At 34.8% G+C, this 15,214-nt stretch overlaps 1 protein-coding gene across 1 annotated transcript in view; it reads left to right on the top strand.

The window, feature by feature from the left end:
* LOC111057644 (spectrin alpha chain, non-erythrocytic 1-like) overlaps positions 1-15,214 on the top strand; it is a 404,931-nt gene that overhangs the window by 341,886 nt on the left and 47,831 nt on the right. The window contains 8 exon segments of the mRNA XM_039433618.1: positions 1,046-1,176; positions 2,253-2,538; positions 4,189-4,436; positions 5,940-6,207; positions 7,437-7,582; positions 10,553-10,784; positions 12,058-12,231; positions 13,524-13,724. Of these exon segments, the coding sequence (XP_039289552.1) occupies positions 1,046-1,176; positions 2,253-2,538; positions 4,189-4,436; positions 5,940-6,207; positions 7,437-7,582; positions 10,553-10,784; positions 12,058-12,231; positions 13,524-13,724 (1,686 nt within the window).

Raw genomic sequence — 15,214 nt, 5'->3', positions numbered from 1 at the left:
ACAGAAACCATTACCTGCTGCTGCTCGAGATACTGTATTCTATAAACATGACCTAGCCCGTAGCGCCTAGTTCATAACAGACAGACCCTTCGAGCTCAAATAAAATAATAAAGGCCTAAATTATAAGATTTCAGATGAGTTATTATAACTTGAAACTCCTTAAATGAGTTCTTTAATTAATTGAGTTGGTATATTAATTACACAGATGTTATTAGGACTCAGTAGAGTCCTAACATACTCGACTGTAAAGAGAACATAGGATCTCTTCACAGTATAGTATGCTGAAATGAAAATCACATGTTTTCTTGTTCTGCAAACAGCTGTTTACCGGCTTGATTTAATGCATGGAAAACAGCTGCAATTGAGTAAGTATGACAAAAAATCGAAACAATGGCCAACGAAAACCAATGAAGGAGAGCGCTGGCAAACCACCCATCCGCACTCTGGCGCTGGTCGTCATTTGTTCGTATTGGTCGATAGAGTGGATGCGGCATTTTATTAGATCGACGACAATCAATTCTTTTTGAAGATAATAAATGAATTAAATCTGCAGTCAGAAAAAGTTTGGTGTGATCTAAGAGACTGTATGAAATGTTTGCAAAAGAAATGTGAGATACCTCATAAATATGTTTAGAGAGTTGTATCAAAATAATAGATTTTTTACGAGTACTTATAGTCTAATATTGGTTCTCCTGATCAATTTCGCTTCCCTAATGTAAAATATGATATATAATTAAATTTGAATAGTATATATTCAGATGAATTTGAATGATTTATAAAAAAGTTGTAGTAGAAAGGAGTGACACTATGGTAAATGTTCTCTAATCAAAAATGAACATAGAAAAAAATTGTCTTTCCTGTTTCTTTTCTTTTTTAGTTCAATCTAATCTACTTACTTATTCATCAACCCAATTTATTTTCTTATTTATTCCATATTGTACACTTACAACTTTTGAAATGTTTTATGTTTATTAAAACAGGTTTCTGGTTTTGATTTTTGTAAATTAATGATTCATTTTTACCGGATTCGTACTATTTGTTCCAGACTTTGGAGAGTGACATCAACCAATGGGAGCAGAAGATAGGTGATCTGGTGGCTTTGGGACAAGAGATGGCTCATGAAGGCCATTTTGACGCTGAAAATATCCTGAAAGCTAGTCGTGATTGTCAAGACAAGTAAGTTTGTGGTTATGGTAACCTTTTCTGTTATTTAATCGTTCGTCTATAATCTTTTACATTTTCCAAAAAAATCTCCAAATTACGATAATAATTGGAATTTCACTTGTTTTCTAGAATAGCTGTTGAATTTGAAATAGTTTTCTTATCTCTAATTAGGCTACTTCTAATTCATCTGTCTATAAATTCTTCTATGATAACATTCTGCTTTGAAACAGAATTTCATCATTAGAAATATTATTTAGTAAATAATTGAAGTAACTAGTTGAGTTTTTAAGTAATAATTTTATTTGAATTGTATGAATTTGAATTGAATAGTAATTTCAATAATAAAAATGATAGAATTCCATTTGTTTTCCACGTTGTACCATACAATAAGCAATCCTGTATGCTTGCACATTCTCTTTGGACATGGCACTCTTTTCAAAGAAATAAAACCCACTTTAAATTGAAGTAATAACCAATTTCATAGTTCTTTTCTTGATTGTACACAATCAAGGCATTTTAATCATTCTAAAAGAAGTTCCCTATCCGATCTCATAATCATGGATAAGCGTTCTCTTCGAATGTACTCCTTTGAAAACTACTTGATATTGTCTTTCCGTGTTGTGATGTTTTGGTAAATATCCATATTGATCACTTGAGAGGCATAAAATTTATTTCAAATTGAAGTAACAGTCAACATTCAAAATATTTTATTGATTTTTCTTTTCTTGAGAATTCAGATTCAGATTCCTTTATACATGTTTTCAACAAATCAAAATTCAACTAATTAAACTTACGTTCGAACGTTGAAAATAATTACCAGTATAAAATACTGATGGTTCACATTAACCTACAGACTGAAGAGTTTTACAATAATGTTGAGCAGAAAACTATTATTAAATATGCGAAAGTTGAGATATTACTGTAATGTTTTCACATGCAACGGTGAAGTTTGGACCCAATTGGGAATTGAGAATTGAAGGATGATAGAGATTTCTGCTTTGTCTAATGGCAGACAAGGATAGCAAACCAATGTTAATCAGATGCTGACTTTATAACTTCAATCTAACCATAATTCCTTCTTTTCCCAGATTCGCCTCCTTGCAAGAACCCGCCCGCAACCGGCGTTCAGCCCTGGAAGAGTCTCTGCGCTTCCACAAGTTCGGCTTCGAGTTGGAGACGGAGCTCGGCTGGATTCGCGAGCACTTGCCGCTGGCCGCCTCGGACACACTCGGCCACAACTTGCATCAGGCGCAGTCACTGCACAAGAAGCATCGCAAGCTGGAGGCCGAGATCAGCGGACATCAGCCCATGATTGACAAGACGCTTGCCTCCGGGGAGACGCTCATACAGCAGGGGCATCCTGAGACTAAACAGGTGAATCAAATCAAAAATCAAAAATTCTTTAAATGAAACCATAGAGAAAATATAGCATAAAGAGATATCCCATGGTGTTGAGATGATATTGTATCATATTGTGTTGATACAGTATCATGTGGGGTGATACTTTATCATGATACAGGGCGTTTATGTTCCAAATGCAATAATTATATTATGATTGTAGTATTTTGTACAATAAATAAATGAATGTCAATGTTAACTCAAGCCGATAGTTCAGGCAGTCCTTTTTCGTGAAGCTATGTGACTCTGGCGATACTGTATCACTTATGGTGACATCATTGAGAAAATATAAGATAGTAAACCCAGCTGTTACATCAGCTTCACTATCGCTATCATTGTATACGTTCTGTGTACAGTAAATTGTTCCAGTTCCAATTGTATATTGTTCCATCACATGACTAGTGCAAAATGTTCCCATGGAACGCCATTTCAAAATCGTTGGTTCAAGCTTTTGGCGCGCACATATAAAGTTGATTTACACTAAAATGTGTAGTTTACTAGCTGCGTGAATGAAGAAAGGCTGTTTTACAAACCTACCGTCTAGAAAAGTGTAAATTTCTTTTATTCCATTACTCTCAAATTTTACTCTCAAAGAATGGTTATCAAACATCATATTATTGGTTATGTATTCTATGCTATGGTAAACGAACTATCAGCGCATGCGCAGAGAAGCATGCAGACTACAATAATCGACCAATGAGAGCTCAGATAGTTGGAACCTGTTGGAACTGTACCAAGTCGGACAATTTACCACACTTCGACTGTGGGGAAGAAAGTTGGAGCTGGAACAGGATTCTGGAACAGAATCTGTCAAAATTCCTCCCATGGAACGTGGAACTTTTTACTTGGTAAATTGTGAATCGGACAATTCACCACATTCCATGTACACAGAACGGGCCCATTATAATTTGTTGGTTTTACTTATCTTAAGTATAAGAAGATAGTATAAGAAGACATGGTGCTATGTATCAAGTTGAGATGATATTGTATCATATTGTGTTGATACAGTATCATGTGTGGTGATACCATAGAGGAAAGATAGCATTAGAAGATATCCTATGGTATAGGGCGTTTATGTTACAATAATGTCAATGTTACTTCAAGCCTGTTATAGTTCACGTAGTCCTTCTTCGTGAAGCTGTGTGACGCTGGTAGTCTCTCATACTGTGCCGTTCTTATACTCTCACCAGGTCAAAACATCAATAATAGACAGTAGCCGACAGTAATCTGCTTGTAATCCATATATGTGACATTGCCTATTGTACTATTTCAAGTATTTTTCGGCTAACGAATATTATATGTATATCTTTAGGCATTATATGTATAATCATGCATTTTTTATTATTATTTATATACATCGCCTCATTCGTCTTTGCTATCCTGGCCGGCACTATCCAGCACTAAACTAAGCTAAGTTGAGACTTAGCCCTTTATCCGAAGAAGTTAGAGGGTTGCCAAATCGTGCAAAATGGCAACTTTCTCAAATTTCCAATTTAACCTCAACGATAAAGTTTTCTTATGGCATGTACGTTGAGCAGCTGGATTCCTTCCACGTTAACATGTTGATTAAGTTAATGTTTTTTCTGCTAATCTTTGGACTTGAAATATTTTTCCGTTTTCTATCAGGTATCCACCCTCTGCTCAGGCCTCCAGGACGCATGGCGCGACCTGCTAGACAAGGCCTCGGAACGCAGTCGCCGCCTGGACCTGTCGCTGAAGGCGCAGCTGTTCCTGTTCGAGGCGAGCGAAGTGGAGAGCTGGCTGGGCGAGCGTAGCGACCAACTCGCTTCCACCGACTACGGCCGAGACCGGGACCACGCCTCTAAACTGCTCACCAAGCACAAGGCGCTCGAGTTGGAGCTCGATACTTACAGGTACACTTTGATTCTTTAAAAAAATGTATTCATTTATTTATTCATTCATAGATCTGTGATGAAATGATTCATTTATTAATTCAAGCTCGAGTTGGAGCTCGATACTTACAGGTACACTTTGATTCTTTAAAAAAATGTATTTATTTATTTATTCATTCATAGATCTGTGATGAAATGATTCATTTATTAATTCAATTGTTGAAAAATGGCAGAAGCTGCTAACTGATTGCATGTTTCTTGATTTTCTTGATGTGAGGAGCACGGAAATGCAATCAGATCATTGACTCGGAATCAGAATGAATCAGAACTAACTCATTTATATTTTACCCTTTCATGTTAAAATATCAAAAGCAAACTGATTGCATGCTTCTTGATGTGAGGAACACAGATCTGGTACAGAGTTACTGGAAGGATATTCTGAATATCATCTCTAAAGAATGGAAATTGATATGTTCAAAGCTCCGCCAATTTATTTTGATACAAAACAATATTACCTTATAGTGATTGTAAATTGCATCTTTTCATATAATGTACAGCTCAGTTTAATGAACAGTTCAGATCAGTTAATGAACTGTACAGTTTAGTTTAATGTAAAAAAACATGATGTTTTTTCTACATCTAAAACTTTGCTGTAGTGTAAGCTATTATTCATAAGTCTATAAGCCATTATATATTGTAATCTGCATAAATAAAGCATTCAATCAATTCCATTCGGGAGATATGGACACTGATACTGAGATATGGAAATGCAGCTGAAGTCTGTACGCAGCTATGCGTCAAGCACAATCATAACTTTGATGAATACTGTATGTTTGTTATATGGTCAAGAAAATAAGTCAAAGCCCCGGTTGCACAAAAGTCTGTTGAATTTTCAATTGTGTTTGAATACCTGAGAGGGCTTCTGAGAAGATTTCTTTTCAGAAAAGCCTTCTCTCCTTGATTCTCGTGGCATTACATCATGATTAAAATTTTACAGGCCTTTGTGCAACCTAGCTAGATTTCTTCCTCATCAGAAATCTTTTATAGTACGTCCCACAAAACACTTTTAAAGTTGTTCATTTTGTCACATTCTCTTCCTACCTCGTATAAGACAAACCAGGAGCAGAATAATTTCAAGACTGGATTAAATATTCTTAAAAGACTCGAGCCCGGTTGCACAAAAGCCTGTTGAATTTTAATCATGTTTCAATCCACGAGAACCAATCAGAGAAGGCTATTTTGAAAAGAATGCTTCCCTGATTAGTTCACTTGGAATTAATAACAGTTGAAATTCAACAGGCTTTTTGTGCAACCGGCACTTAACCTATTTTACAATAGAAGATAAAATCATAAAGCGAATACGATATTCAGTAGCCTATATAGATTTACAGAGATGTTCACCATGGTCAACGCCAATCTCAAATGAATAGAATAGAATATTTATCTAGTGTAGCAACAATACAGATTTAATATAATGTAATCTTATTTTCATTTCCTCATTTCATTATATCCTTTTTTTCTCAGCGGCATAGTAAGCGAGATGGGTCACACAGCGTCGACGATGGTGAACGCTAAGCACCCCGACGCCAAGGCCATAGCAGGCAAACAGCAGGCCATCCAACAGCAGATGCGCACGCTGCAAAAACTGGCAACAGCGCGTCAGCAGCGGCTCATGGAGAGCATGTGCAGGCATGAGTACCTGCTCGAGAGTGCTGAGTTGGAGCAATGGATTAGAGACCAAATGCAGGCTGCTGGCTCCGATGACTATGGACAGGATTACGAGCATTTGCTGGTGAGTTCATCATACTGGATTGTTTTGTGAAATCAGTAGTTTTTTGTCCCAGAAATGAAAGCACTATGTTTTCGTCTTTCCATTGAATATTTTCACTTGCAAAAATGGTATTATCAAAACTGTAGTTACTCTGGTGGAAATATGGTTTTCGATATATTTTAGGTTATGTTTGGATACCTTACTCTGATCCAAACATTACCTGAAAGATATCGAAAGCCATATTTCCACCAGAGTAATTACAGTTTTGATAATACCATTTTTGCAAATAATATTCGTCTGGTGTTATGTTGAGCTGAAGCATGTTGAGTTAACTCAAAATCAGGCATAGGTGAAGAGAGAGGTATTGATAAATATTGGTTGGTGCAGTACAACTGTATCTGAAACTGTAAACTGACTGTTGGATGTCATTTGTATTTTGAGCTAGTAGACTATTGTCGTCGAAAAATGCAAAATATTGAGTTTTTGTTGATTTATTTTGAACCTTTGTGGACCAATGTTGAAATATCTCTGATAACAGTGTTAACTTTCCATTGAAATTGGACATTATCTAATTTAGTACGGTATCAAATTTTAAATTTTATCGAACTACTCATAGATCATATAAAATACCAGTCCTTGATACATAGTTTCAGATTCAATATGATTGTGATTTTCTGCTTGAAAATTAATTGAGTCATGAGAGGCGTGAACTTGAAAATTGATTAGTATTATCATAAGCCTCTTATAACAGTTCGATCTTTCACTAATAATAATAATAATATCATGTGACCTGGCTGGCTCAGGTCTGGTGTCAGAGTTTTCACGTCGCAACTGATCAATTTCAGGGCCTCTGACATAACCTAACGACTGCTTTTTAGGCAGCCGGGACCGACGGCTTAACTTGTCCATCCGAAACACGGAAGTGGCCCGAGAAAAATATCTTGCCCGGGCTGGGATTCGAACCCGGGCCTTTGGATTACAAAGCCAGCATTTAATCCACTCGACTATGGCCACTCCTATCTTTCACTGTTTCATATTCAATGAGAATGTGATAAGAAGTACAAGGCTATGATGCTTTTGTAATTTTTCACTCATATGATTGCATTTCTCTTAGTATAACACTTGCTTTCAATGGTCTTACAACCATTTCGATCCTTATTGCTTAACTCTGCAAATCGGTTACAATCAATGAAATCCTCAATGTTAATTAGAGCATGAATCTCCAATTTCCTACTTTTTCTGTTTCGTAGATTCTGCAGAACAAATTCGACGACTTGAAGCATCGCATCGAAGCTGGTTCGGAACGATTCAACCAATGCGAAGAGCTAGCCAAGAAATTGATTGCTAATGAAAGTCCCTACACTGCCGACATTGAAAAGCATCAAGAACAACTTAGGTAAGTCATCATTAGCAATTTTCAATAAGTACAGGAATCTTCCAATTCAATGGTGATGAGCACATGTTGGTTTTGTTCTTTCTCAATCTTATTAAGTTTTTCTCTAAATTTGTGAAAATATTATTTCAAACCTTTCGGTTCATGCTACCTACTTCTTTAAAGTGTAACGTGATTTGTATGTAAATTGAGTTGAAATATTTCTGTTTCCAATAAATCTTTAAACGGTAATTCACATTAATTTATTGGATTAAATATTGATTTTTCATATCATGTTATCCTTTACAAGTAATGCATGCTTTCATCACGTCGATCGAATTTTCAATTGGTTCTGGTTTGAGTATTGAAGTGTTTACTTTTTCTGTGTAAATTTATTTGTGGACAATATTGCATGTTGAACTTTTTCCATAAAGCAACTCTGATTTAGCTGCTATTATCCAGTACTCAATTCAATCTGCAACTTTTCAAGTGTGATTATACAGCAAACATTCAATGAAATTCAGTGTTAAAGCAAACAATACAGCAAAAATTCAATGAAATGCAAATAAAATTATGGCTTATTACAGGTGCATGAATACTGAATATTAAGATCCATAAAACTTGGCAGCAGATGAACTTAGCATCAGCTTGCTGATATTACTTCAGAATGTATTTGCTGCAAGCTATTCGTAAACTAGAATTATTTTGTTGAATCATTTGAATGTTCTGTTTTTCTACTAACACAAGATTATTAGTGTAAACCTTAAGCTGGGTTTACACCAAAGTTATTAACAAAATGTTGATTGTTAATAAAAACTTGACAAACACATTTGTTCATCATGTGTTTGTCAAGCTCCGTTCAATCTAATAGAATCTATTAGGAATAAGTTACTAATATTTTGTTAATAACTTTGGTGTAAACCCAGCTTTATTGTTTTGCTGACAGTATTATCAATTTCAGTTTGTTTTATATTTTCATTCATTAATGAATACTGATGGTAATTTTTAGATACAGTACTGAATATTGGTTTCACTCTCAATATTGGGTTTCCTTGATATGTTATCACTGCTATATGTATTAGCTAATGATAAATGTGTTGCAAACAAAAAAAAACTGTATGGGTCCATTTGCCCCGTTAACCAAATATATTTCTCTACCAAAATCAATATACCAAATATACCAATATAATCAATAACCAAATGAATATTCCTTGATCAACTTTACCCCGTAAATCAATTAGTTTTCAGTATTTTTCCCCCAATCGAACTATTCTGATGACAAGAAAATCTCTTGATAATCTGAAGATTTTCGAAGATAATTATTGTAAATGTGGCTAGATAAATTTACTTTGATCAAACTATTCTGATTACAAAAGAATCTCTCCACTACAAAACTGCATTATAGGGAAAAATTGGTTTACACTCTTCTTGTGTATGTTGTCTTCTAATTGCACTGATTTTCTTCTAGTTGTTTGGTTTGTTTTGTCTGTTTTGTTTGGTGTTGGTGATGGTTGGATTTGCTTTGTGGTGTTTGTGATTGAGTAGAGGAACTGGCTCAGGCTCACCTCTCAATCAGAATCGAGAACAAGACTTCCGTCGTCAGGTGTTGGAGAAGCATGCTGAAATTCGGTAAGACTTCCCGCATGCTCCTAAAATTTCACCTTTTCTGTTTCTCTCTTGAAATAAGTCTATTTCTTAATGCACTTTTTCCTCTCCCACCTATCATATGAGAACTCTCACCCTTTCCATAACCATATAGCAACTTTTTTTAAAAGATTAATAAATCAAAATCAATCTTTTCATCATATTATACATGAAACACGATCGGTTCCGGGTATTCATTTCATTATCAAGTCTGTCCAAATTAAAATGCATAACTAATCCATTTTATTCAACAGATTAAGGACATTCTTCACAGTGCTAGTTTTAACGGAATCATTACATTAATATTGTATCGTGTCAAATCAAATCGATGTTAAATTTAGTTTACCGTAATGTGATTCATTCTTAGATTAAACCACCAGATTCAGTTCAGTTTAGCTGATTCGATTCAGTTTATCTTTTCTTTTGCAAACGTGCCCAATCACTACCTCTGTAAACAAAGCCGTAGTGCATTCGTGTGACGTCAGCACAGGTAGGGCTCCTACACCAATAAAAACACTAGCTGATATGGATCAGCTGAAATCAATGAATTTCTATTGCTGTAGGAGCCCTACCTGACTGACGTCACACGAATGCACTACGGCTTTGTTTACGGAGGTAGTGGCCCAATAGCTTTATTAATAAATTAGTTTATATTCCGATCAGTAATTACATATGATTTGATTTCTCTGCCACTTCACAAGCGACTATATTCATTGTTGTTTTTAAATCTTATTGCTCTACACGTTGCATTCTCTCTTTGTAACTAACTCTCTAATCTCCAATCCAATTTATGTAGATGCATAACAATATAATCTATTTTATCTATAGTTATTACAAATTGCTTTTTTCATATCATATACAGCTCAATAATTATTTTCTTAATTTATATTTTGTAAATTCATCTATAATTTTTCTGTATTTTAAGCCATTGTATATAAGTGTATAAGCCAGTATATATTGTAATCTACATAAATAAAGTACTCAATCAATTAATCCACCACAAAACCGAGAATTTATTATGGCAGGCGATAACTGACTTTAGTGATTCAAATACTTACATACTTGTATACCGATACTTGTATATTAGTAGTAACCCCACTGGAAGCCTTACAGCCGTGGTTGTCATTTTAGTCAGCTTTATATGGATGTCAGACGTCCTCCCAGAACTATTCCTTCATGGAATAGTAATTCTTCCTGAGTAAATGGGGCTTCAAGGAACTCCTTGAATTCTCTGCCCCTTTAGGAGCGATTTTCTTTTTTATTTTTCCTTGTTGCAACATTTCATTGCTCTAAACTTTTTGTCCTTGCAACAGACTCTCTAACCTTGAACCACTTCTTTCTTTCTTGCAGAGAATCGTGGCAACAGCTGCTGGCACTGCTGGAGAACCGTGAACAGAAGCTGTCGGCGGCCGGCGAGATCCACCGCTTCCACCGCGACGTGGCCGACGCCCTGAGTCGCATCCACGACAAAGAGGCCAAGCTCAGCGACGACCTCGGTCGCGACCTCAACTCTGTGCTTGCTCTCATTCGCCGTCACGAGGGATTCGAGAATGACCTGGTCGCGTTGGAAGCTCAACTGCAGGTACGCTATTAAATTTTGATCATTAATCAATGAATAAAACGACAGGTAATTCACTCTATTTTTTATGTTATGTTATTCGACGACAGATACCATGTCACGTTTGGATCATTGTTGATAAATAGGCTGTGTTCAACTACTTGTCTTCAAGGTTGCTTAAACACGGTTCATGTACGTAAATTCATTCCTCCATTTCATACTTATGGCTTTTATTGACAGAGAGATAAGTTCCATAAAATTCCAATAGATTCCTTTTGGATGGTTCTAATAAATATCTGTCTCCAGTAACTAGAACGTCTACTGGAGTTGTGAAATCCAGGCATAAGTTTCAATTAACGGACATTTATTTGAAATTGTAATGTGTGTAGATGGTTTGTAGAAATTAGAAATGTCCAGTTGACGGGTCATATTTTTTATAATTTCATGCTTTCATGAGGTTGGTTGCCAATGTAATGTTTTCGTATATTTAATTATTTTTCTATTGAAATAAGATCGTTATCTTCTATGTGCAGTTAAACAACATAATATCAACAGCAACATATTTTTTATTGAAAGATGATACACATCGTTCATAGTGTTCTGTACGAGTAAACCCTATTAAAATATTCACCGGCATTTCCTTGTATAATGTGTAAACTCGTCAACAAAGTTATGTTAATTATTTAGCAAAGAACTTGTTGCTGAATGAATAAGTCATCAACCTGCTTGCAGGAAAATATATCCAATTCTCTTGAGGACTTTTAGTTCTATCTAGTAGAACTATTCAACTCTACTTAACTATGAACGAATTCATGTATTCAATAATTTTTATCTACTGGATGTCGTTGAATAATTTTCAAGTTCATACGTGTAAATTTTTGTGTAATCTATGTGTAAAATTGTGTAATTTTTTATCCTCTCATGTCGTTGGGTAATTAATTCTTTGGTTCATGAATTGTAAAATTCAATGTCCATTATTTTACCCATTTCTATCTAGTTCATTGACAAGCTATATTGATATTTACTATGAATTATTAGTGTATTATCTATAAACACTGTACCTCATACTTAATATACGGTGCTGTAATCTCAGTGTAAATAAAAAACTATTCTCATTGAGAATTACAAAAATGACAAAACTAGAATTGTTTAATTTTAAAATATTACTACGGTACTAGTTATTTTCTATAATTAAACATTCAAGTAGCCTTATTAAAATACTCTACCAATCTAATATATTCTAATATTCTATCCAATCTATATACCCGAATCTCATTTCTCCTTTCTGTTCGGTCAGGTTCTAGTAGAGGACGCAGTCCGTCTGCAGGCCCTATACCCAGGCAATAACGCCACTCACATAGGGGAGCAGCAGGCAATAGTGGTAACCCAATGGAGTGCTCTGCAGGAGAGGTCGGCCCACAGACGGGAGATGCTGCAGGCCAGCTGTGATCTGCACAGGTTCTTGGCTCAGGTAAATTCAATTAAAGTCATTCAAAATTTGAACTTTAAGGTACTCTAATAATATCAATCTATTATCTGTACCTATTTTCGCCCATTCTGAATAATTCAATTTACTTTGAATAGAAGAATTTTTCCAACTATATTATAACGTTTTTGTTAGTTCTATGTTAATATTGTAGTGAAAGATAACACTCTTATAAATGTCTATTCCATTTCTTTATTCCATCACTGGAGTAAAATTCTACTATACTCTGGATGAAGTTGAACAAGTTCAGTACAAATATCAGTGTTGCCAAGTTGTGTGGAATTTCATTATTTTAATGCAAGCCTATATGACTGGATAGCCGGCAAGGTACCTAGAGGCCGGCAAGGTTAGCCGAGGCGACTAAAACTGTATTTGCACACAAGAGTCAGTGAAGAGTGTTTCAACCAGAGTGTAGTGAAGATACAAACACATTGAATTTCACATTATACATTTTGTCATGGCAAATAAATCATTTTGCAGTCAAAAAAAAAAAAAAAGAATAGGTGTATAAAATTTGATTTATTTCATTATTGCGGGTAATGCACACATAAACTTTGACCAATAATTATTTTAATAAATGCTATGCTAGTATTTAAATTATTGAAAGAGTCCTCTTCGTTCCGAATCTCATTTATTCTAAATTTATAAAACTTAGATGAAAATAAAATGATAGTTATGTTGCATGCCCTTTTGTATATTATTGTAGAAATTCTGCTGCTTTCGGTACATTTTATCAATGTGTATAATATTTTAGCCGTTTTATTCTTATTTTTCCTTTCTGTAATATACTGTTTTTAGAACTATCAACTTCAATCAATCGATAAATTATTTATTCCTCAAACATAACAAAACAAAATGAAACATGTGTGAACTTAATTGGCTGATTTTTGTTATTGTATTGTTTATTGTATAATTGTATATTTGAAGTTAGGAATGTATATTTTTTGACAAGGCCTATTGTAATTGATTTTATTTAATGGCAGTAACATTATTATTATTTTTATTATTATTATTATTATTATTATTTTTATTATTATTATTATTATTATTGTATATGGATTTGAGATTAGTTAATTATGATATTCATGACACATTGTTAAAATAAGATATTGTCTTTGTTATAACACTGAAAATGTTTTTTAACAATAAGCGATTTGATTTAATATTCTTATTCTTACATGAATGTTAAATGATACTAAAACTTGTATCATCATTGATTTTTGTAACTCTGCTGTTAGATGTATACTCTATGAATTGTTTTGTTCTGTGTTCTGCAGGTTAGAGACCTGACCAGCTGGGCATCCAGTCTGCAAAGCACGATGATGGCCGAGGAGAAGGTGAGAGATGCAGCCAGTGCGCAGACGCTGAAGGCCGAACATGAGGCAGTCAAGGCCGAGATAGAGGCCCGCGAGGAGACCTTCCGTCAGGTCATGGAGCTCGGCGAGGCCATGGTGCAGGCTAACCATTATGCTTCACAAGTACGTCACGTCAGATCGAAACCATTCTTTATTCTGACTAAAACCATAGAGAGACGATAGCATAAGAAGATATCTCATAGTATGGGTCGTTCATGTTTCAAATTACAAGCTTTTTTTTGTTAACTCAAATCGATTACTGTCTATTATTACTGTTTTGGCCGGGTGAGAGTGTAAGAACGGCTCAGTATGAGAGACTACCAGCCTCACATTGCTTCAAGAAAAATAACTAATCGGCTTGAGTTAACAGAGAAATTTGGAACATAAATGAATCTCGTTTTCAATGTACAGTAAAGTACTATTCACATGTATTGACTGCTGAATTTGGAACACTTTTCTGATAAAATCTGATGGACGCTATGTAGTTAGATATGCAGTATATTATTTTATTTTTCCTTTCTGTAATATACTGTTTTTAGAACTATCAACTTCAATCAATCGATAAATTATTTATTCCTCAAACATAACAAAACAAAATGAAACATGTGTGAACTTAATTGGCTGATTTTTGTTATTGTATTGTTTATTGTATAATTGTATATTTGAAGTTAGGAATGTATATTTTTAGACAAGGCCTATTGTATTGATTTTCTTTGATAGCAGTAACATTATTATTATTATTGTATATGGATTTGAGATTAGTTAATTATGATATTCATGACACATTGTTAAAATAAGATATTGTCTTTGTTATAACACTGAAAATGTTTTTTTAACAATAAGCGATTTGATTTAATATTCTTATTCTTACATGAATGTTAAATGATACTAAAACTTGTATCATCATTGATTTTTGTAAACTCTGCTGTTAGATGTATACTCTATGAATTGTTTTGTTCTGTGTTCTGCAGGTTAGAGACCTGACCAGCTGGGCATCCAGTCTGCAAAGCACGATGATGGCCGAGGAGAAGGTGAGAGATGCAGCCAGTGCGCAGACGCTGAAGGCCGAACATGAGGCAGTCAAGGCCGAGATAGAGGCCCGCGAGGAGACCTTCCGTCAGGTCATGGAGCTCGGCGAGGCCATGGTGCAGGCTAACCATTATGCTTCACAAGTACGTCACGTCAGATCGAAACCATTCTTTATTCTGACTAAAACCATAGAGAGACGATAGCATAAGAAGATATCTCATAGTATGGGTCGTTCATGTTTCAAATTACAAGCTTTTTTTTGTTAACTCAAATCGATTACTGTCTATTATTACTGTTTTGGCTGGGTGAGAGTGTAAGAACGGCTCAGTTTGAGAAACTACCAGCCTCACATTGCTTCAAGAAAAATAACTAATCGGCTTGAGTTAACAGAGAAATTTGGAACATAAATGAATCTCGTTTTCAATGTACAGTAAAGTACTATTTACATGTATTGACTGCTGAATTTGGAACACTTTTCTGATAAAATCTGATGGACGCTATGTAGTTAGATATGCAGTATATTATTTTAATATTCCTTTATCACAATATAATATCGTGTGGGAATCATTATACCATGGATTATC

Source organism: Nilaparvata lugens, chromosome 7 (genome assembly GCF_014356525.2).
Source record: "Nilaparvata lugens isolate BPH chromosome 7, ASM1435652v1, whole genome shotgun sequence".
Lineage (NCBI taxonomy): Eukaryota > Metazoa > Arthropoda > Insecta > Hemiptera > Delphacidae > Nilaparvata > Nilaparvata lugens.
This window is presented reverse-complemented; position numbering and strand designations above follow the sequence as displayed.